The sequence below is a fragment of the Citrus sinensis genome, chromosome 3 (assembly GCF_022201045.2).
Source record: "Citrus sinensis cultivar Valencia sweet orange chromosome 3, DVS_A1.0, whole genome shotgun sequence".
Lineage (NCBI taxonomy): Eukaryota > Viridiplantae > Streptophyta > Magnoliopsida > Sapindales > Rutaceae > Citrus > Citrus sinensis.
This window is the reverse complement of record NC_068558.1, coordinates 13,030,788-13,056,051: the sequence shown is the minus strand read 5'-3', so window position 1 is coordinate 13,056,051 and position 25,264 is coordinate 13,030,788. Positions and strand designations below refer to the sequence as shown.

At 35.3% G+C, this 25,264-nt stretch overlaps 3 protein-coding genes and 1 non-coding gene across 6 annotated transcripts in view; 3 read left to right on the top strand and 1 right to left on the bottom strand.

Annotated features, from left to right (window-relative positions):
* LOC102629856 (gamma-glutamyl hydrolase 2-like) overlaps positions 1-25,264 on the top strand; it is a 92,527-nt gene that overhangs the window by 33,056 nt on the left and 34,207 nt on the right. The gene's annotated exons all lie outside the window — the stretch shown is intronic.
* On the top strand, positions 7,994-8,818 carry LOC127900579 (uncharacterized). Its single transcript, XM_052435733.1, has one exon. The coding sequence runs from the start codon at positions 7,994-7,996 to the stop codon at positions 8,816-8,818; it is 825 nt and encodes a 274-aa protein (XP_052291693.1).
* LOC112496291 (small nucleolar RNA R71) lies at positions 8,252-8,358 on the bottom strand. Its single transcript, XR_003062797.2, has one exon. It is a non-coding gene; the product is annotated as a small nucleolar RNA R71 (small nucleolar RNA).
* On the top strand, positions 8,915-10,103 carry LOC127900578 (uncharacterized). Its single transcript, XM_052435732.1, has 2 exons — positions 8,915-9,229; positions 9,339-10,103. Exons 1-2 carry the CDS (start codon positions 8,915-8,917, stop codon positions 10,101-10,103), a joined length of 1,080 nt encoding a protein of 359 aa, XP_052291692.1.

Sequence of the window (25,264 nt, the reverse complement as noted above, 5' to 3'; positions counted from 1 at the left end):
AAATAGTTTCGGCCATCAAATACATCCCCATAGATAAATAGAAAACAATAAGATAATAAGAAAAACTGATTTCCGTTTGATTTTTGCAATTTCTCCTCTGTCAGCCTTCAATCTCTCTCTTGATTTCTGTTTTTCTTTTGTTTTTCTCTGCGGGTTTTCCTTTGTGTGACAACTCTCTCTTTCTCTTTGTGTGTGCGCTCCTTTTATAACTCAAAATTAGGGCAATCGGAAGTCTAGGGTGCGTATCTTTCATTTTTGGAAACTCCATATCGCAATCTTCTAAGTATCTCGAGCGAAATCTTCTCGATCAATGCTCCAGGATTGCTACAGCAAGGGTGCTACATCAACAGTGCTACAATAATGGCTTCAACATCTGCATTGTTCCAAACTTATTTCAATTCTTCTATAGCTAAGTTATTTCCTTATTTTTGTAAGCCTATTGCAGCAGCATTCCTCCTTGAAATTAGAGCTTCCGGTCACCTATAATTATGCATATGATCTAAGCACACAAATTATTCTAAATCAAACAAAATTTATTAAAAATAAATTAAAATGGATGTTCATGCAAAATATAATTAAAATGCAATAAAAACATGTCATTTACTCTCTAAGTATTACTGATTCAATTCTAAAAGTACCATGATAACTTTCATTTCATAGAGTTATCACTTGTATGATTGGATCCTTAATCTAATATTGGGCTTATATATGAATAATTATGCGTTGTGGACTATTATATACAGTTAAGCTCAATTAAAAATGATCTATTATGATTTTTAGTAATTTGAGTTTTAATGTATCTAATAAGATGTGAGCCTTTAATATTATCTATATTTTGGATTCCATGATGGGATGAAATAGAAATGCCTAAAAACAACAAGAAAAGTTATCTATATAAGTGGTTATGGGCCTTAAATCAAACATAACGTTTTATTCTCTTCTGACATCCCATCATTAAAGAGAGTGCACATAGAAAATTAAAGAATTCTCTAGGAGAATATATTGATTTGGAAGGCATATCACACGATTCTAAAGAATAATAATGCATTATGGATTCAAGTACGCTTATGAATAATTTATTATTGATTCTTGGTGATACAACATAAATATTCCTAGATTATAGGTAATAGTTTTTACCAACGAATTTATTGTTCTAACAAGTGGCATTAGGGCCTTTTCATGTTGAATCAGTGAGAATCAAATTTCTTTTCGATTAATGATTAAATCTTTGGTGTTCTCGAATTTAATAATTATGTTAGGGATATTATCATTTTAATACTAAAGTTTTACTGACATATCATGTCAGTACCAAGGTTTGCCGAAAAGTGCATTTTACTACCAAAGTTTTGCGCCATTATCAATTTACTACCGTTCCGTTAACAACGTTAAAAGTTTGCTGATGTCATAAGGGTATCTAAGACATTTCCAGCTGTAAGAGTAAAATTGTTTGTTAATTTGATAGATAAATTATCATTTTACTACCAAGTTTTTAGGGGAATTATCATTTTACTACCAAATTTTTAGGAGAATTATCATTTTACTACCAAACTCTTAAGGGTAAAATTGACTTTTAACTCAATTTCCGTTAAACATTAACTTTTTCTTAACGGAATGGTAGTGAATTGATAACGGCGCAAAACTTTGGTAGTAAAATGCACTTTTCGGCAAACCTTGGTACTGACATGATATGTCAGTAAAACTTTGGTAGTAAAATGATAATTTCCCATTATGTTATTATTGAATTTGAGAACAAAATGAGAATTAAAATATATATTCAGAAAATCCAAAAATATTATGAAATTCGATTTCAATATATTCGATTTTTAAAATTTAGGTTGGCGACAACCACTGCCACCGTTGGCATTTAGGCAAGATTTAGTCGTAAGATGGTGCCATCAAGCAAGCTACGGATTAGTTAAGTAAAAGCTGCAGCCTAGACCGTGACACCAAAGAAATAGAAAAAAGAAAGGAGGGGGGATGACTTCCGGCCAAGCAAGACGTGGCCATGGGCTGCACTAGCAAGCCAACCGCTGTCACTACACCGAGTTAACTTGGTTAAAGTGGCGGTCACCTAAGGCAGGAAGAAGAAAAGGAAAATATGCAATTAGGGCTCTATGCTTTATATCTTGGAGGTCCCTAAGGTTCTATAAAAAATTCTTTTTCGGCAAAATAGTTAAGAAGACTTTCATTTAAGTCCTAAATTTGTTCAGGCTCAATGAATCTTAGTGTTAGATCCAATAGAGATTGGGCTTAATAGATTAAAATGTATAATTAAGGTTTACCCTAGAAAGTTTATTTTATAGTCCAAAGACTTTATTTAAAATTCTTTAAAAAACTATTATAGTTTTGAGGGATTTGGAGCTGGTTTAGGATCTAGATGAGGTTCACCTGACTCATCCAGCTCTAACCCAATCAATGGTTGACTGGTCAATAATTGACAATTGATCCTTCTATTTGAATTTGACTTTGACCTACTTTTTTCTAAAGGTAATTTTGGTTACAATTTTAAATTCAAATATTATATAAATTTTAAGATGGATTAATCCAAGCAACCTGTTACTAAAGTGTTTTCTCTTCTGGAAGTTAATTTGTTTTGGAAGATAAACAACTATGTGTATGTAATTTCTCTGAATATCATTCGACCTAAAGGAAGGTCCATATTTAACAAAATTGTATCTGCACTTGTGGTTATAAACACTTGATGATTATTTAGTTTTATATGTGAACAATAAGTCCGCCCAATGGGAGATTTATTGTTTGATATGTTCTTATTATTAGTGTTTGATTATTACGGTAAGATATCACTTACAGGTTAATATTTTGTCTAAAGACGAAATATTAATGGAGTATCTAGTATCTTGAGATGGGGTTATATTTGTTTGAATTTTGTTTTTTGACACTTATATAAGCTTGTTTTGTTTGTTTATTATTCTTTGTTCAATTATGACTCTTGCTAATATTACTACCAACAATAATTTTATTCTTATGCTAAATGGATCTAACTTCAAGTTATGGCAAGAGAACTTCTTAAGAGTTCTCATAGCCATGGATTTTGACATTGCGTTAAGGGTTACTTTTCCCCCATTTTTTACGGATGGGACTACTTTTGAGTACATAAAAGATTTGGAAAGAGGGAGAAATCAAATCATATGTATATGATGATTATGAAAAAGGCCACTTCAGAAGCATTTAGGAGTCCAATGTTTGAAAAAATAACTACGGCAAAAGAGTTCCTTATAGAAACTGAAAAGAAGTTTGTCAAGAACAAAAAGGTAAAAATAAGTATGCTCTTGGAAAATCTAATTTCAATAAGGTATAAGGGCAAAGGAACGAAAAAGAAAAACAACAAAAGAAACAACAAAAGAAACTGAGTGATCCAAAAGGTGTTAGTTGTTTTTTGTATGGAGCAGAATGCATGGTTGTTGTAACTTTTTCTTATGTTATAGGTGTTAATGTGCAAGTGTACATAACGAGTAATATAATAATAAGTATTCAAGATCATCTCCACAAAAATTGATGTTATCAGACTTGCTACAACAATCTCAATAGTGTAATTTTTCCTTGAATAAAAATAAAACAAACAATTAAACCAATTAATTAAAATAAATTGCAAAAAAGAAAAATGTAGGAAAGCAAAATCTCACGTCTTACACAAGGATAAAATCAATAAGAATAAAATAGTTGAGTGATTAAACTCTCTTAATGGTTTTTACTATTTCTTGCAATTTTAGGTACAATTACTGTAGCATCTGCTACAGCACTGGGCAGAATCCTTATATATTCTCAGCTGTCGCTTGTTGGATATCTTATATCCCTATGCAACCTAATAGTGACCAATTGTTATACCAACATAAGATATAACATTACACGCTAAGTTTCTATTTACCTTATAAGGTGAATTTCTATGTCTAGTTCATCACCAATTTTAGATTAAGCGTGGCCCTTATGGAATCAAGTGAAACTCAACTCAGAAAATACAATCTAAAACCCAGTATTGCTCTGATATGTTCCACTAAGACAGGCTATTTTGTGGCTCTTTCTTAGCTTGTATCATTAAATGGGTGGTCAACTGAAATAATGAATAGAATAAGCTTTACTAAAACAAAATGCTATATCAAACATGCAGCAACATATAAATTTAGTCAAGAAACCATCAAGATTATCTATCACTCAACCACAATTAAATTTGTTTATGATCTGTGAAAGTAAAATAAACAAAAGAGTTTTAGCCATTAAATATGTCCCCAAGTTTAAAGAGTAAACAAGAAAACAATAGAAGAATAATAAGGACTGAATTCCGATTGACTTCTACAAATTCTCGTTCAACGTTGAATTATTCACTGACACCACTAACGTCTCCCAACTGTCAAGCAAAATTTAGTGAGAAAAAGAGTTGAAGAGATTAACCCAAAAGTTAGAACAACTTACAAAGAATTTGATAAATTTTAACGAAAAATTTAGGATCTAAAAACAAAACTTGATATAATTACCCAAATGTTGGAATCCAATAAAAAGAGCAAGAATATAGAACCAATAAATGGTGGGAAAAGGAGTGGAAGAGCATAACCCATAAGTTGGAATGACATGATGAGAATTTGATAAATTCTAATGAAAAATGGAGATCTGAAAAATAAACTTGAAACATTCACGTAAATACTGTAATTCAATAAAAAGAGTAGGAATATCGAACCAAAATTTGGCGGGAATAAGAGCTGAAGAGGTTAACCCCTAGGTTGGAACAACTTATAAACAATTTGATAAAAAATTTTAGAAAATAAGGACCTAAAAACGGAACCTAATATATTTACGCAAAATGTTGGAATTCGATAAAAAGAGTAAAAATATAGTACCAAAAGGTGGTGGAAAAATAAGTTGGAACAACTTACCAAAAACTAGATAAAGTCTAATGGAATGTAAAGATATAAAAAAATAAACCTAAATATCCACTTAAAAAGTTAGAATTTAATGAAAAAAGTGAAAATATGGAACCAAATGTTAGTGGGTAAATGAGTTAAAATAAGTTACCAAAATTTAGATAAATCTTAACAAAAAATATGAATTTTAAAAGTAAACTTTAAACATGCACTGCAAATATTGGAATGTGACAAAATAAGTGGGAATATATCTCTTTTTTACATAAACTATATTATTTTTGTGGTTTCTTGTATTATTTATAAATTTAAAATTATTACAATCTTTTGCGTCATTTAATTACATATTTATCTTTTTTTTTATAAAATTTTCACATTAAAAATAAATGAAATTTTAATTTTATTATATTAACCGGTTAAAATTGGTTATACCGGTTTTTTGCCGAGAAATTTACGCAAATAACCACAAAATTTTATGATTTTTCAATTTTAACCCCACAAACTAATTTCTATCAACATTAGCCAAAAGTAAAATTTTCAGACCAAAATGCCCCTCTCACATCTCTCCCCCAAGACTCTCTCTTTCACGTAATCTCTCCTAGAGCCAAGAACACCCATAGTCGGCAACAACTTCACCCATCGTCGGTAGTGGCTCCACCCATCATTGGCATCCGATCTACCTTCTACGGCGAAGAAAATCAACAAGATTCATTATTCAACTTCAACAAAACCTAGGTTAGCCATTTTATTTATATTTCATTAATTAAAAATGAAATTTTAGAATAATAGTGGTTTTAGTTTGAGAATAATGGTGGTGGTGGTGGTGCTTGTAGTAGTGGTTGTTGTTTTGGGTGTGATTTGTGTGCGAACTTGCACGATGGGCAGCAAACATCGTGCGATCTCACGCGAACGACAGGCGCTAGCGCCGACACCTGTCGCACGTCGCGTACTCGACAGGTGAGACAGGCAGTCTGTCGCACGTCGCGTACTCGACAGGTGAGACAGGCAGCCTGTCGCACCAAATTACAATTTTTTTTTTAACGTGAAGTTAATTTCCCTATTATTTTATTATAAATGTAATCTAATAATGTTAAAAATATTATAGATATATGGCGAAATCAGAAGTATCAAGAAACGAATTAAGCAGGATGAAGTTAGCTTATGCCGATCACTTCCCGAGGTGAATTTCAAGCATGTGTAACTTTTCTACAGTCGTAAAAGCTAACGAGCGAAAATTAACAAAACAGCAGCTGCATCTGTTCAAGAAAGACATATTTGGGCATTTCTTAGAGTGCCGAAGCTTTTCGTTTAGTGGTGTAATTTTGCACAATGTTTTGCTTAAACAAAATAAACTTATCTATTATTTTAATGCTTTCATAATTAATTTTATGTTAAACTATATTTTATTATATTAATTTTTATCTTAATTTTTATATTTTGTCATTGTAGAAATATTGGGAATATTCATGAGAAAATAAGCTTAAAGAGGAAACAAATTGGAGTATAATAGAAATAATGTGGAGGCAAGAGGGAAAGAAATAAAAAGCCAAATCAAGGATGATTGAATTTAATCATCATGCATGCAACATGTGGGGGAAGCATTGAATATTTGGTTGACAAATATGGCAGCAAGTGGGGGAGCATTAAAGAATTAATTTGAAAATTGGCCAATTAAACTTTACCAGTCACCTGGATGGGCTTAAAAGGTGGCTAGAATTGTTCTGTTTTAAAAATCCTTTGATTTAAGGATTCGTGGGCTAGATTTGTTTTGTTTTGAAATCCTTTTCATTTAAGGATTTGGAAGAAGCCACAACATTATAAAAGGGAAAAGCCAAGCGGAAGCAAAAGATATAGAAAGGCAGCCGCACAAGAAGAATTGAAGCCAAGAGAAAAAAATAATAGAGCAGCAGCCACAAGTTTTGAGCAAAACTGAGAGCAGCAGGAATAATTTGGAGCAGAAGGAAGACACATTAATTCTTGAGTTTTTCTTTCTCTCTTCTCTATTATCCTTCTTGAATGTTTCCAATTAAATTAATGAATTCTCTTTATATTCCTATGAACTAATTTATTTACTAGGGCTACGATGTAGCCTAATTATGAAGATTTAATTCCATAAATTTATGTTATTTTTAATTTATTATTCCATGGTTGAGTGTTCATTATTGTGCTTAATGCTTTTAAATATCTGGCCAATATTTGAATGATTTGAGGATACATAATGAGACCGAGAGGATATTTATGCATTTTTACTCTGTGTAATGGATGCCATGAATTGAACGAAAGACAGAGATGTGCCAACGTGATTCGTGCAGTTTTTCTAAGAATTTCCATGGAGCTTAATGAATCTTTGCACTTTTAAATTCACATAGAGATATAGTGGGTTAATGTGTGAAGGCATTTTTAATATTACTCGAGAGAGGATATTGAATGGATTAGGGAAACTCACTGTCAACATGGGTAGTAAATTTTAATAGCATAGATGGAGGATTAAATTGGATTGATTATGGTGAAATCGGATATCCTAGTGCCTTAATCTCTTGGTGATTTCTATTACTGTCTGCATCTTTGTTTAATTTTTAATTATTTTATTTTATTTTATTTTAATCTAAATTCGTTTATTCGATTGTTCAAATAAATTAGGGTTAGAATAATTTTGGTAACTAATAGGATATACAATCTATGTGGGACGATACTCTACTCTTCATTATATTACTTGTGCCGACTAGTACACTTGCTAATTTACACAACAAGTTTTTGGCGCCGTTGCCGGGGATTGTTTGAATTAGTATCGATACCAACTAACCTTAGTTTAATTTGAATTCTATTTTTATTGTTTTTATTTTAATTTTCGTTTTCTTATCTAATTTTATGAGACGTTCAAGAAGTTTTGATTTATTACCTTTTGATCTAGAGATTGAACGTACGTGTCGAAGGCTTAATAAAGAAAGAAGAGAAGTTTTACAGGAGCAACAATTAATCATGGCTGACGAAGCATTATAGGGAAATAAGGATGCAAGACCTTTAAGAGATTATGTTGTGCCTACAGTTAATAGTGCTCGCTCAAGCATTGCACGCCCTGCCATTCAAGCAATAATTTTGAGATTAAGCCAGCCATAATCCAGATGATTCAGACTTCAGTTCAATTTGCTGAGATGCCAAATGATGATCCAAATGCTCATATTGCAATTTTCTTAGAAATTTGTGACACATTTAAGCAAAATGGTGCTTCAGACAATGACATCAGGCTAAGGCTTTTTCCATTTTCATTGAGGGATAAAACAAAAGAGTGGTTGAACTCACTCTCTGCTGGAACAATCACTACATGGGATGGTTTAGCGCAGAAGTTTTTAGTGAAGTACTTTCCTCCAGCAAAAATAGCTAAGTTGAGAAATGACATCACAACCTTCGCTCAGTTCGAGATGGAATCATTATATGAAGCGTGGGAAAGATACAAAGACCTACTAAGAAAATGCCCACATCATGGTCTACCAGTTTGGCTTCAGGTGCAGACATTTTACAATGGTTTGGGATCCAATACCAGAACAATGATTGATGCTGCAGCAAGAGGAACGTTAATGAGAAAAACACCAGAAGCAGCTTATGAATTATTGGAGGAGATGGCATCCAACAATTACCAGTGGACTTTAGAGCGATCAATGCCAAGGAAAATTATAGGAGCCCATAATGTTGATGTTGTCACTGCTTTATCTGCACAGATGACTGCTTTATCTAATAAGATGGAGCACCTAAATGTCAGTGCTATTCAAACTCAAATGTGTGAATTATACGGAGGGAACCATACCAGTGTCAACTGCCAAGTTGGAAGTCCTTTTGCGTCGTCATCTGCTAAACAAGCTCATTATGTGGCAAACTTCCAGAGGCAACAAAATAACTCATATTCTAATACCTACAATTCTGGCTGGAGAAACCACCCGAATTTGTCATAGAACAACACTCAAAATACATTGAAGCCACCTCCAGGGTTCTAATCACAAGAGAATGAGTCAAATTTAGAAGATGCTCTTACTAAGCTTACAACAAATATGTCTCAATTCATGACCAAAACAGAAACAACATTTCAGAATCAAGCTGCATCAATTCGGAACCTTGAGGTGCAAATGGGTCAGATTGCAAACTTGCTATCCAGTAGACAACATGGCTCTCTGCCAAGCAACACCGAGACAAATCCAAAGGAGCAAGTTAATGCAATTATACTTCGGAGTGGTAAACAACTTGATGAGCCGCAAAAAGAAGCAAAGAAAGTTGATGAAGAACAAACTGAAGACACCACTAAGGTTTCAAAGGCAGCAAGTTCAGAAATACCACAACCTAAACTAGCAACACCGGTCAAGGCCTATGTTCCTCCAATCCCTTTTCCTCAGCGTCTCCGGAAAAATAACATAGATAAGCAATTTTTAAAATTTCTTGATGTGTTTAAGAAATTGCATATTAACATTCCTTTTGCAGATGCTTTGGAACAAATGCCCACTTTATGCCAAATTTATAAAAGAAATGTTGTCCAACAAGAGGAAACTTGAGGAGCATGAAACTGTAATGCTGATTGAGGACTGCACCGCCATCTTACAAAATAAATTGCCACCGAAGCTGAAAGATCCAGGGAGTTTTAATATTTCATGCACTATTGAAAATTGTTATTTTGATAAAGCTTTGTGTGATTTAGGTGCAAGCATTAATTTGATGCCTTTTTCTATTTTCAAGAAATTAGGTTTGGGTGAACCTAAAGCAACAACTGTTACCCTACAATTGGCAGATAGATCTATAAAGTACCCAAGAGGCATAGTTGAGGATATGCTTGTAAAAGTTGACAAGTTTATATTTCCTGCGGATTTTATTGTCTTGGATATGGCTGAAGATATAGAGTTACCTCTCATTCTAGGCCGACCATTCTTAGCTACAATAAGAGCTTTGATTGATGTTCAGGAAGGAAAATTGATTTTAAGAGTTCAAAATGAGCAAGCCATTTTCAATGTGTACACACCTATCAAGTATCCAACTGAACTCAAAGAATGTTTCCAAGAAGACACCATGGATAGAAAAATGGCCAAATCATTTAAGGATAAAGATCTATCTGACCCTCCTGACATTTATACAATACATAAGCAATCTATTAATGAAGATTCATCTCCTAATTTTCGTGGGAAGAGGCCTAATTGCAAGAACTTTGTGCAAGGTCCATCCATATCATCTCCTTGCATCCACGCGCCTCCTTGAACAATCTCTCCAAAGACAGTCAGGCTAATGACTATAAATTAAGCGCTTCTTGGGAGGCAACCCAAGCTTCCTAAACTTTATTATTGTCATTTTTATCTTTCCTTATTTTCTTTTCTTTTACTTATTTTGTTTTGTTTTAGGATTTTACACAAGTTTGGGGGTTGATGAACATCAACTTTCCACATGCCTTTCAATGACTTAGCTCCAACTTTACATCTTCAAGTGCAAAACCGGGGGAGTTTCTCTTTTCCTTTTCTTTTTCTTTACATTGAGGACAATGTTTATTTTAAGTTCGGGGGTGGGAATATTTGTTTTCATTTTTTTCAAAAAAAGAAACAAAAGAGAGATTTTAATGCCTATGATGAGTTTATGATTGAAAATGAATATGGTTCTTAGAAAGGGATGAATATTGTCTTAGTTTATACTTGATTCTTGTGTTAGTTTCGTCTTGATTGAGATTCTTTAAATATCTTGCGCACTTATATTGATTCTTTAAATATCTTGCGCACTTATATCAATTCTTTCAGAATTTTGACTTGAGATTTGAGATTGATACAGCCTAAGTTGAGAATTTTAGATTGAGTAAATGACTGTTTGCCTCGACTCTACAGTACTTAAGTTTACCCAGGCACTATAGTCAGAAATAGCTACCTATAACCCTTAAGAGTGAATCTATCCTTGAGTAATTTGGGCCTATGTACCACCAGTATGTAGAGGATAATCTACTATGAGAAGAAGGCTACCTTAAGGGGTAGAGTGAAAGCTCCTGCCTATGAAAAAAAAAAAAACATGTGCTTCAAGAAAAATCAAAAGAAAATGCTAATTTATGCCTATGAAAAAAAAAAAGATCAAGATGATGAGGTTAGTTTGACCTACTCTGTTTATTATTCAATACAAGGGCTGTTGATGTTGAAGATCTTGAGAATGAGTTTTGATTGAATTGATTCACACACAACACAGGAATCCAATATAAGATGAGGCTGACTATTCAATTAAAGTTAGAACTTTGCCAATATTTTTAATTTTCTTTGAGCTATATACTTTATGCAATCTTTGATGAATTTTTGATGATGTTTGTGGGTATCATAACTGGAAACCCTCACGAGACTATCACTCGTCCACTAGGGCCGCCTAGTGGTTTAAAGGCTTGTTACATACGCTAAATGCAATCGCGATCACCTGCGAAAGTGGTTTAGTTAGAATTTTCTTTTCGTAGTTTTTATTTTAGTTTTTGCTCGAGGACTAGCAAAATGTTAAGTTTGGGGGTATTTGATGTGCTCATAATTTATCTATTATTTTAATGCTTTCATAATTAATTTTATGTTAAATTATATTTTATTATATTAACTTTTACCTTAATTTTTATATTTTTTTCATTGTAGGAATATTGGGAATATTCATGAGAAAAGAAGCTTAAAGAGGAAACAAATTTGAGTATAATAGAAATAATGTGGAAGCAAGAGGGAAATAAATAAAAAGACAAATCAAGGATGATTGAATTTAATCATCATGCATGCAACACGTGAGGGAAGCATTGAATATTTGGTTGACAAATATGGCAGCAAGTGGGGGAGCATTAAAGAATTAATTTGTAAATTGGCCAATTAAACTTTACAAGTCACCTGGATGGGCTTAAAAGGTGGCTAGAATTGTTTTGTTTTAAAAATCCTTTTGATTTAAGGATAAGTGGGTTGGATTTGTTTTGTTTTGAAATCCTTTTCATTTAAGGATTTGGAAGAAGCCACAACATTATAAAAGGGAAAAGCCAAGCGGAAGCAAAAGATATAGAAAGGTGGCCGCACAAGAAGAATTGAAGCCAAGAGAAAAAAATAATAGAGCAGCAGCCGCAAGTTTTGAGAAAAACCGAGAGCAGCATGAATAATTTGGAGTAGAAGGAAGACACATTAATTCTTGAGTTTTTCTTTCTCTCTTCTCTATTATCTTGCTTGAATGTTTCCAATTAAATTAATGAATTCTCTTTATATTCCCATGAACTAATTTATTTACTAGGCCTACGATGTAGCCTAACTATGAAGATTTAATTCCATAAATTTATGTTATTTTTAATTTATTATTCCATGGTTGAGTGTTCATTATTGTGCTTAATGCTTTTAAATATCTTGCCAATATTTGAATGATTTGAGGATACATAATGAGACTGAGAGGAGATTTATGTATTTTTGCTCTGTGTAATGGATGCCATGAATTGAACAAAAAACAGAGATGTGCCAACGTGATTCGTGCAGTTTTTCTAAGAATTTCCATGGAGCTTAATTAATCTTTGCACTTTTAAATTCACATAGAGATATAATGGGTTAATGTGTGAAGGTATTTTTAATATTACTCGAGAGAGGATATTGAATGGATTAGGGAAATTCACTGTCAACATGGATAGTAAATTTTAATAGCATAGATGGAGGATCAAATTAAATTGGTTATGGTGAAATCGGATGTCCTAGTGTCTTAATCTCTTGGTGATTTCTATTACTGTCTACATCTTTGTTTAGTTTTTAATTATTTTATTTTATTTTAATCTAAATTCGCTTATTCGATTGTTCAAATAAATTAGGGTTAGAATAATTTCGGTAACTAATAGGATATACAATCTCTGTGGGACAATACTCTACTCTTCATTATATTACTTGTGCCGACTAGTATACTTGCTAATTTACGCAACAACTATACGAGAAAGACGAGAAATTTAAGACGACTCGGTTGGAAAAGCCAAATCAGAAAATGGAAAAGTACAATGTTTACGGTTTTACGTCTAGGGTTTAGGTGCATTATTTTTTTTATTAATAAGTTTTGTAACATTAAATATTTAATGGTAGTTTTAATAGCTTTCTCACTTTGGTTGTTGCAGGCTTGGATTTACGTAGCAATCGGAGGTTTAATGCCAGCATGGGTCGTGAAAACGAAGAAGAAGATTCCCCGCATCGTACAATGGAAGCCCATGGCTTCTTCTAAAATAAACTTTGCTGAGGTTTATTCATTCTTAAACGATGAATCTTGTCTTATAAATAATATGTATTGGTAGATGTATAGTACTATTTTTGACATTATTAAATTCGAGTTCTGTACACTTACTTAAAATTTTGGGTTGAATTCATGGCGGGGGAACGTTTTACAAACCCTTGAGCCGGATGCAAAGGAGAGTCACAAAAAATATTGGCTCACTATGAAAGATTATATGCCACGTATTCCAGGTTGGAATATTATTTATTTAATCCAAATTTTTGACTTTTCATTTTTTTATTTTAAATATTATTTTCTACGGCACCAACCTTCAATCAACGCGCCACCGCCCGTTACAAGGTAATCAGATGAGCATGACGACATACTGAGCCCAACACCAAAGTAGTGTCACGACACATCTGAGGATAAGGTGCCTATGGATGACCATCAGGAGTAGACAGATAACTCTAATGATGCACATGATTCCGAGGTTATAAATAATTTCTTTTCCTCATATATAAATCATTATAACAATATGTTATTATAAAGAATTTTTTTTTTGTAATAGATAAGGACAAAGCAGTTTAATGATTATATGAGACGACAAATGGACAAGATTGATCGTAACATTATGAACTTAAGTCAGAATTTAAAGATTTTAAAGAAACCATGGTGGGATTTATCGATTCACTGTCTAAACATCTAAACAATGATTCTCCGATTGGACGCTCGTATGCGGTGACCAAATTTAAATTTAACAATTGTGTTCGTTTAGTTTTTAATTTGATAGTTGTTTAATATGTTCATTTTGCCGAATGGACAGGCTCCAAATGACTATGGAGTGTATAATGATGTGGACAATCAAAATATTTCTACTCCCACATCATTGTATAATTTCTACAGGGATGTTAGTGGGGAGAGCGTGCAGGTCTTCACTGAGGTGCCTCCGGGCATTAGTAAGTTTGGCCGAGCGTATTGATCATCGTATGTTTTTAACAGTCTTTACATGATTCCTCCAATCAGGCAAGGAAAGAACGTTTGGCCTCTACCTCCACCCTAAATCATGTACCATGCGATTGTGTGGATATAAATCCACTTAGAGGATTAGAGGATCCAAGTCTGTATGATGAGTTTGACCGATCATTCGCTGGCGATATGATAGTGGATCAGAGAGTCCAACACCCGCGGTCGTTCTTTTAAGTAATTTTGGGCCATGTTTGGATGGGATGGCTAGATGACGAGATAATTTTTTTTCCTAATTTCTTTTAGTGTTGTGGATTTGTGTATAATTCTTTCCTTTTAAATCGACATGTTTATATTCCTCTACAGCATATTCACGAGTATTTTCACTTGATTAGCGAAAAACAACGACAGTATCTGAATGTCTTAGTTTAACGTGTCACACATACTGACACATTTTTTTGGGTAACGTGCGGACATAACTTATAATTATCCTTTCTATTTGTTTATTATTGCCTTGAAGTTTTATTAATTTATGCATTTCTTGGTTATCTATGTACTAGGTGTTCTTGAATCAGTTATGGAACAATGGGGATTGTGCGGTCGATTCATTAATATATAGCGACAACTTGAATAGCTATATTGGTGGGCGGCAGCACATCATGTCCAAACTAATTACGGATGTCAGTATGGTATGTATTTTATTGCATTTCATAGCCTCAATCAAATGTGGATGTGGCTTTTTGTTTTATGTTTTTCAATTTCATATATAACGAACATGATAAATTAACGATAATTTTTTATGTACATTTATTTATCCCTGCTAACTTGGACCGCGAGCATTGGGTACTAGCCTAAGTAGACTTTTGTAAGCACAAAGTCTGGATTTAGGACTCATTACTGACATTTCGAGACGACAAAAAATACAAGTTCAAATTCAAGCCGCTTGAAGTTATCTTCCCTCAATGGTTGGAATATGTTGGATTCTACAACATTCGACCTAAGTTACGGAGTGCCAACCCCTGGAAAGTTGTCGTAGTTAAGAATGTGCCACAACAAGAGCCCGGAACTGGTGATTGCGGTGTTTTTTTATTGATGTTTACGATATATTTAATGTTCGGGCTTAAATTAAAGTTTAACGGTAGTCATAGGGAGTACTTTAGAAAAAAAGATTGCAGTTGACATATTTAATGGCGATATTGTATTGTAAGCCGTTGTAGTAATTCGAATGTTGAAACATGAATTTTTATTCTAATTTATGTATTAAGTTTATCTAATTTTAATGCTCACATTTTAATATAAAAAAATAAAATAAAAACGATTTCATGACATATAAGTGTACAATACACAAAAAAACAATTGTTTTAACCAAGGAATCGTTGAAACAATACAACTAACTTCGACTCAATGCAATGAGATTCTTACATCGCTTACAGTTATGTCCCGGTTCATTATGCCGCCCGCATCTAACAGTCCTCCGATTAATGTCCTCGCCAGCCGAGGGTATTATGAACTCTTTACGACGACCAGGTGGTGGTGCCTCAACTGGTGGATAAACTTGCATCTCTTGAATTTCATCTGGAACTTCCCAATCAGCCACGTCGCCAACCGGCTCCACTGGTTGTGCATAAGCCACCGCCAACGATTCCGTGGTGGAAAAGTCCGAACAAAGGTATATGAAATCCACTCGGACAATTAGACAAGCCGCAATTGCATGAGCACATACAAGCTGATCAAGTTGAAATACTTTACATGAGCAAATTTTCTTTTGCAAGCCAACTAAGCCTTCCTTAATCCCACCACCTACAACTTGAAATCGATGTGGAGACACTGGGCGAACGATCATTCTTTCAGCTATAGGTTTCCTCTCAGTGACTATTTTATCTGCCCATGTTGTTAGTCGAGTACTCATTGATTCAGCCACAATTTTTCTATCATAAAACCATTGCTGCAATGTTTTTCTAAAGTAATCAACAAGACGAGTAATAGAAAATTTTTGAGGTTCTCTCATGAAAGAATTAACACTCTTCGCGATGTTGGTGGTAAGTATGTTGTACCTTCTACCTTCAAACTGAGACCTTGCCCAATTACACGTACTCATATTATTTTCTAAGTAATCAGCCGCACTCGAGTGAAGCATCCACAACCCTTCAAGTTGTCTTAAATTCCTCGTGTCCATATGCTTTTGCTACATTAATAAAGGCATGCTCAAATTCATCCTAAAGAGCTTTGGACATCCTAAACTTTGACTTAATGTTACCTTTCACATAGTAAAAACAAATGCCGTGAGTTGCATTGTGAAATACTTTCAGAACAGCTCTCCTTATGGCAGTGCATCGATCAGAGATAATTACCAACTCTGACCTATCGCCAATCACTCCGTGTAACTTCATCATAAACCATTCCCAAGCATCATTGTTTTATGAATCCATGGCCCCATTGGCTAACAGATACAATTGATTGTTACCATCCAAACATGTTGCTACGAACATGCTTCCACGATATATCCCCTTTAGATGAGTACCATCTACAGTAATGACAGGCTGAATGTACTACATAAAACCCTTGATGGAATATCCAAGTGCTACAAAGTAGTACAAGAAATTACCATCTCCATCCTGCTCGAGGTGAGTGACTATACCCTCATTCGCTTTAGTGAGTACGTCAGAGTATTTAGGGAGCAAGTTGTATGACTCTGCAGGGTTGCCTCGAACTATTTCAAGACCAACTTCTCTGGCCCGATATGCTTGCTGGTATGTTAATTGAACACCGTATTCATGTTGCATATATGCTCTGATGTCATTGGAAGTGTAAATCCTCATTATGACAAGTGTGTACATTGTCAATTCTCCTCACCACCCAAGGAACATTATGCTCGTTCGAACTTCTAATTGCTCGAATACGCCATTTACATAATTTCGAACAATAGTGAGCCTTGAAACGTGTCGTTGTAGACCGTGCAATCTTGAAATCAAACTTATCCTTAAAGGCAACATTGCACAATTGTAATGTTAACTCATTCTTCTCAGCGAATAGCTTACCTACACTGATATCATCTGAGTCACAACTGCTAAGAAAGTTTGGAGCAACCATGTTCGAAGGCAAAATTGAAGCAAGACTTGTGAGGGGGTCAATCCTCCTTCTCGATCCAACCATTGGAGGAATAGATCGATTGTCTCTGTTATTCACAGGAATATCGTCTTCACACCATCCTCATGCTGAAACGGCAGAATATTGGAAGGATCGGCTCCTCCATCATCACCTGCATTATTGAAATGAGTGTCCTTCATACTATTAGAAAGTTCTGCACAAACATTATCCCCCTCTGTCTCATCAACAAGATCATCATTGTCGCGAAAATTATTGTTGTGATACGGAGAATACCGTTGCCCCAACGACGTCGTTAGTGGTAATACCTCTTCTCCAACATCCTCTAACGTAATGCCGTTGTCATCAATGTTATCATTATTGCCTTGAATTAGAGAGTAATATTGCTACAATGACATTGTCCTTGGCAACACCTCCTTTTCATTATCGGGGTCAGACATATTTTCTCTAAAGGAAATTTCTGTTTCGACGAGTGGCTCAACATCTTTACTCGAAACTCGAGGTGATGTGGTAACAAATATAGGAATGCATCCATAGTTGGCCACATTGGATGCCATATGCAACACAATCTTCACCATTTCATCATCAAATATATCCATGGGCAGTGCACATATAAAATATAATATGTTACTAGACCTCAAAGTTGTCTTTATTGTGATACTATATTCATTAGGATTTATTTGTAACACCTCATATAATCTTGTCAAAAACTGATCAAACAGATAATTTTTTCCAACAAAAAAAAATCTATTTTTACCATTCACATACTCCATATGACCATCCTCTAATGTCTCCCATCAACCATCATAACACAATTTAAGCACAACTGAATCCATTAAGCCTGAAATTATAAAAACAAAATTAATTTCGCACTATCAAACTAATAAAGAGTTAGTTGCAATGAATTTGCCTTTTGGTGCCTGTCGCACTGTTTTGGTGCCTGTCGCACTGTTTTGGTGCGACAGGCTGCTCGTCGCACCAAAAAACAGAGTCGATGAATCTGCCTCTTCGTGCGACATGAGCCTGTTGCACGATCTCTTGGTGCGATAGGTAGACTATCGCACGAAGAGGCAAATTGTCGCACGAAAATTTCGTACGACAGGTGCCTGTCGCACCAAGATGCAATTGTACTGAAACTCTCTCGCAAGTCGAGAAAATAACTCTTACCACTCAATGATGCGGATTGGTGTTGGATCCGGATGGATTGTGCTCGGAGTTCACTTTTACCGTTTGCCATCGGCGTTTGCCGTTGCCTTTTGCCATCGCTGGTGATGATTCAAGAGTGCAAGACTGCGTTTGGTTTGATAAAAGGGCAGAAGGAAAGTTGCTTTTGGTTTGTAAACAAGGATAATTTGGGGAGAAAACCTTATGCTTGGCTAATGTTGATAGAAAAAAATTTAGAGGGTTAATTGTGAAAATAGCAAAAGTTTTTGAGTTACTTTGTAAATTTCCCTTTTCTGCATGCGCTGTATGGCATACAGAGATGCATGGAATGTTGACTCCCCAACATAATAAGGAGTTGCACGTGCCCTCACGCAAGTTTGTCTACAGAAGAAAGGATACGACTGCTATGCACCAGTTCCATTGACAGACTACATGGAATTAAATATATGGAAAAATAATAATAACCGCAGGATTTAAAGTACTATACAATCAACGGTTGATGTTGATTAAGGGAATCGCAAGAACTAGGTGGCCCAGTTGATGTTGTACTGAAAATGGGAGAACTAGGACATGGCGGCCCAGTAAATGTGTCTACGATGTTTATGTGAAATCGGAAAAAAAAAATGAAATGAAGAGAATAGAAAGAAAGGCAACCCCTGCTCTCATGATGGCCTATGCAAAAATTAAAAAACAAAAATCTTAACAAGAATATACATGCCATTTATTGACACTGAATTTTTGTCTATATTATTTTATAGGGTGGTGATATTTTTACCACACAAATTCTATAAATCCACTGCACTTTTAAAAATTAATTATAAAATATTCACAATATTTTTAAAAATTTCAAATAAAGAAGAATTCTAAAGAATTAATCAATTAAATCTATCTTAATATATATTTTTTATATTTTAATTTATTTTTTTGTGATTTAATTTTTTTTATTATATTTGACTGTTAAGATTGCTTTAGTCTAAATGTAAATTGATTATTTTACCCTTAAAAAGTAAATAGACCAAAAATTTACTTTAACATTCTTTTTGTTTCATACAAAATTAAATATTTCCAAATGGTCAATTCTACTTTATTAGTATGATTATTAACCTTTAATTAAACTATCGTAATGTTTTTATACACAATACTCATGTAAATTATTAGACTATCAAATTTATGTTATATACAAGTAAAATATTGAAAATCATTAGGCTAAAATTAAAAAAGTTAGATTATATGTCACAAAATTAAGTACCTAAAGTATTACATAGAAGAACACATATTTTCTAGGGCGATTAGGTCATTTTATGTCATAAAGTAAAATAATTAAATAGAACTTATATTAAAGCAACTTTAATAGTAAAAATAAACCGAAGAAAGAAAACATATAAGAATGATTTAATAGATTAATTATACAAATATTTTTTTATTTGTATTTATTAGAAATAAAGTACATTTATTGTAAATAATTATTTTATTTCCTCTTTACAGTCATAAATTTTTTTCATTAACCTTTTATCCTTCATTTTACTCGTTTAATTCGTCTTTGCATGATTTCAATTTCAGTGTTACTATATCAAATTAGGATACCATTGTAATATAATTTAACTTTGATATGCACTATAAACCGCATTTCAAGTTCGATACCATATAGCTCACAATTCAACCATTTGGTACGAAAGTCCTCTCTTTTGTTTTTCTCTGAAAAACAAAATGAGAGCAGAAAAGTGGGTCATCAGTGGCTCTTCCAAGTAACCCACATTAGTTGGGTTTCTTAGTTTTTTCAGCTTTTCTCTTTAGTCTTTTATCATTCGTCATAATTTTAGTCTATAGCTGAAGTAGGGGAGTAAAATTTTGCTTCTATGGTTTTTGAGTCCTGCCATCTTTTCAAAAAAGGGAGTCTGGTGGGGCTTGGAAAAAAGAGGTGATGGATACAGAGGAGATTATCAGAAGGTGTGAAGAAATATCATTGAGTGGGGAAGGCAGAAGCAAAATCACTTTCAAAAGTAGTATGAAGCGAAAAGGAGAGAAGATTGTTGCGGGCTGTTTAGTGGGTAAGGTTCTGCTGAATCGAGAAGTCCCAGTTGAAAGGATTAAATCAACACTGCAAACTGTGTGGAAAACAATGAGGGAGGTCAAGATCGAGGAATTGGGAGAGAACATTTTTCTTTTCAAGTTTGGAGCTGAGGTAGACAAAAGGAAGATTCTATCAGGTGGCCCGTGGCACTTTGAAAATGGTCTTATAATTCTAAAAGAGCCTGTAGGCATTGGGGAAATTACAAAACAAGATTTTACACATGTATCTTTCTGGGTCCAAATACATAATGTGCCAATAATGTGCAGGGACACAGAAACCATTCAAGAGCTAGGAGAAGCAATCGGCCGAGTTGAGGAAGTTGGAACAGATGATAATGGAGATTGTTTTGGCAAGTACATCAGACTGCGAATATCGGTAGATGTCACAAAGCTGCTTATCCAAATGCTGGAATTAGAGCAGGAGGATGAAGGGGAAAAACCAGTTCCAATGTTGGTGAGGTATGAGAGATTACCAGACTTCTGTTTTGTGTGCGGCTGCATTGGCCATCAATACAGAATTTGTGCAAAGTACAAAAACCAATCAAGGAAGGAAATGGAGTATGGGCCACTGTTAAAAGCTCCAACGGTAATTGATAAGAAAAAAATGAAAAATGGGAAGGAGGATTGGTCGTCAGAGGCTGGAAAAAAAGGAAATGAAGGTCCAGTTAAGGCAGTAGATCAAGAAGTTTCATCTCTGTTAGCTCTTGGTAAAAGCAATAAGCCGGGTGGGGGAGAAGGGTCAGCTCAGATCCACATTGAAAAAGGGTCGGGTTTTCAACAAAGTCAAGGAGTAGGTGTTACAGAGATGTCAGAAAACAGAGATCAGGAACCACAGGGGATAGCTGAAAAGGCTGCACCACATGGGAAACAAAAAAATGACGCGGGAAATCAAAAAGTAATTGAGCGGGATACTGAAATTAGTGCAATGCAAAAGGAGAAGAAAGAGAAGGAAAACGAGGCTACAGCTACCGAGGCACAAGAGATGGACCTCCAAATAGCACAAGGACTTCAAATAGCCCAAATTGAATATAACACAGGGGATATAAATGGGCCGAATGTAGCTGTAAACAAACCAAAAAAGCGAAAGTGGAAATTACAAGCTAGAAAAATTACGAAGACTCTAAACTGCACTGACGGGCAAGGAGCAATAAAAAGACCAAGAAATGAGCTGCATAGAGCAAACCCGAATGAAAAGAAAAGGAGAGTCAGTAGCCAAACCTTGTCAATTCTCACAGTTTCTCCGAGCTCAAAAGAAAAGCTGAAGCGGGAAGTGCAGAGTTATGGAGAGAATGAGCAGGAAACAATGGTGTCTCAAAATTCATCGATGGAACTGGAAACAAAGGGGCCACAAAATTCAGCGGCGGAGGCTGGTTACCAGCCCCGCCGACATCAATGAGGATCATGAGCTGGAACGTTCGTGGGTTGGGGAACGAACGAGCGTTCCGAGAAACAAAAAAAGTTCTCCAAATGCAAAGGCCTCAGATACTGTTTCTGTGTGAGACTAAGCTGGAGCCTAAGCAAATGCAAAGAAGAGGTAAGGATTTAATGTTCGATAATTGTCTTGCGGTAGATAGGAGTGGTCTTGGAGGTGGCCTAGCTCTTTTATGGAATTCGGAGGTAGTAGTAGAGGTTAAATCTTTTAGTAAGCATCATATAGATGCTATAGTGAATTTCGAAAATGGCAGTTTTTGGAGATGTACGGGTGTTTATGGGCATCCAGAGGCAGAGCAAAAACACAACACCTGGACATTGTTGCGTAGGTTAGCAAGTTTATCCCCACTGCCGTGGCTTTGTTTTGGCGATTTTAACGAAATATTGCTTCTGAATGAGAAAACAGGGAGAAATAATAGATGTGTGTCAGCTGTTAATAATTTTAGAGCAGCAGTCAGGGATTGTGGATTGAGTGATTTGGGCTGTATAGGTCGTCCCTTTACTTGGTCAAACAGGAGATTTGGGCCTCATTTGGTGGAAGAAAGATTAGATAGATTTTTGTGTTGTCGGAAGTGGGGAACCATTTTTCAGGAACACGCTGCTCTGCACTTAGAAACTTGGACATCTGACCATAATCCGATTATTTTGGAGGTGGAAGAAAAAGGAAGAGGAGTTAAGCACAGAAGAAGATCGTTCACAAGGTTCCATTATGAGGATATGTGGAGCCCGTATGAAAGATGTAAAGAGATAGTAAAGTAAGAGTGGGTTGATGACAATAACTGGAGTCTTGGGAATCCTGTTACTTGGTTTAAAAAGAAGGCAAATGACTCTATGGCAGAATTGGTAAGATGGAGCAAGACGGAATTTGGAGGCAGAAAAAGGAAATTAGAAGGTCTGATGCATGAATTAAAGATTATTAGAGCAAGAAATGGGCATTATTCTAGCGGGGAGGACATAAAGCTTATTGAGAGACAAATTGATGAGATGTTGATCGAGGAGGAAATTTATTGGAGACAAAGATCGAGGGCTGTATGGCTCAAGGAAGGGGACAAGAATACAAAATTTTTCCACTCCAAAGCCTCGGCGAGGAAGAGGAAAAATACTATAAGGGGAATTTACGATGAGAACCAGCAGTGGAGAGAAGAAGCTGAGGAAGTTGACAGGCTGTTTTGCGATTATTTTGACAAGCTATTTACGACAACACACCCTTCACAGAATCAGCTGGAAGCTGCCCTAAAAAACATGCCAATCAAGGTGAATGCAGAGACCAATGATCAGCTGAACCAGCCTTTTTCGGAAGAGGAGATAGTAACAGCTTTGAACCAGATGCATCCAACAAAAGCTCCGGGTCCAGATGGTTTACCGGCTGTCTTTTTCCAAAAGCATTGGAAATCAGTGAGCAAGGGAGTGTTAACAACGTGCCTTTATATCCTCAATGAAGGAGGTAACATAGCTCCTTTAAACCACACTTATATAGCTCTAATTCCAAAGATTGCTAAACCTAAGAGGGTTATGGATTATCGGCCTATTAGCTTGTGCAATGTAATTTATAGAATTATTGCAAAAACAATTGCTAATAGATTAAAACAGGTTTTGCATCTTGTAATCTCTCCCACTCAAAGTGCCTTTATCCCTAATAGGCTTATCACAGACAATATAATTATAGGGTATGAATGTCTTCATAAAATAAGACATAGTAAAGGCAAAAAGAATGGGCTGGTAGCTTTGAAATTGGATATTAGTAAGGTTTACGATAGGGTAGAGTGGAACTTTTTGAGATACACTATGGAAAGATTGGGGTTTTCTTCTAAATGGGTAGATTTGATTATGAGATGCATCTCTACATCATCCTTTTCAGTGCTGATAAATGGAGTTGCCAAGGGCTTGATCCAGCCACAAAGAGGTTTAAGACAGGGCTGTCCGTTGTCCCCTTATTTGTTTATCTTGTGTGCAGAAGTGTTTTCAAACATGCTCTTCCAAGCAGAACAAATGCAGTTGATTCAAGGTCTGAGGTTCAGCAAAGAGTTGTCCATTACTCATCTTCTCTTTGCTGATGACAGTTTGATTTTCACAAGGGCAAGAATGGAAGATTGCACCAACTTAAAAGGAATTTTTGATTGTTATGCTGCAGCTTCAGGTCAAATTTTCAATTTTGAGAAGTCTTCTATGTTCTTTAGTGGGAAAACAAAGTCAGAGCATATTTCTGCAATAAAGAATCTGTTCCAGCTCCAAGTAGTCTCAAGACATGAAAAATACTTGGGGCTGCCTTCAATGGTGGGTAAAAATAAGAGATGCCTATTCCAAGACATAAAGCTCAGAATCATAAGCAAGTTTTCTACATGGCAGTCAAAGTTTTTTTCAAGTGGAGGGAAAGAGGTCCTTATCAAAGCAATAGCTCAGGCAATACCTGCCTATGCTATGAGCGTTTTCAAACTTCCTTTGGGATTGTGTGAGGATATACAGAAAGCTATCGCTGGATTTTGGTGGAACTCAAAGCCAGATCAGAGGTCAATTCACTGGACTAAATGGGAGAGAATGTGCCAGGCCAAATGTAGAGGGGGGTTGGGTTTCCGAGACCTATCCAGCTTCAACCAAGCCATGATTGCGAAACAAGGCTGGAGAGTGATCCAATATCCTGATTCTTTAGTTGCGAAAGTTCTACAGGCTAGATATTTCAAGAATTCAGATTTTTTGCATGCCAACATAGGATCAAAACCCTCTTATATTTGGAGGAGCATTTTGTGGGGAAAGCATGTAATTCAGAAAGGCCTAAGATGGAGGATTGGAGATGGGAAGAGCGTGCAGATTTATCAAGATTGTTGGCTACCAAGACCTACCACTTTCAAGCCGTTCTCACCACCAAAGCTACCTCTAGAATCCACAGTGTCTGAGCTGATAGATGACAATCATTCATGGAAGGAAGAGGTGATTCTGCAATGCTTCTTAAAGGAGGATGCAGAGCAGATAATGAAGATTCCTCTCCCAAGAGAACCAAGTTCTGATCAGGCTCTATGGCATTTTGACAAGAAAGGAGTTTATTCAGTTAAAAGCGGCTACCAAGTGGCTTTAAAGCTTAAGTTTCCAGACCAAGCCAGCAGCTCACACAATCAACAATCTCCATGGAAAGCCATCTGGTCTTTAGAACTTCCAGCAAAGGTAAAGATTTTCATGTGGAGAGCTGCAAGGAATTTGTTACCTACGGCTCAAAACCTTTGGAAGAAAAAAATCCTCTCAAGCCCATGGTGTCAGAGATGCAGAAGAACAGAGGAGTCCACTTATCATGTACTTGTTAGCTGCAAGGTTTCTCAAAAAGTTTGGAAGTTGACCCCTTTTGAAGATCAAGTCAAGCTCCTGGAGGGGGGGGATATGATTGGTTTTCTACAAGAGATGACAGGTAAAAGGAGTAAGTCAGATATGGAGCTGATAGTTGCTACTTGTTGGGCTATTTGGCATGAAAGGAATCTTTTTATCTT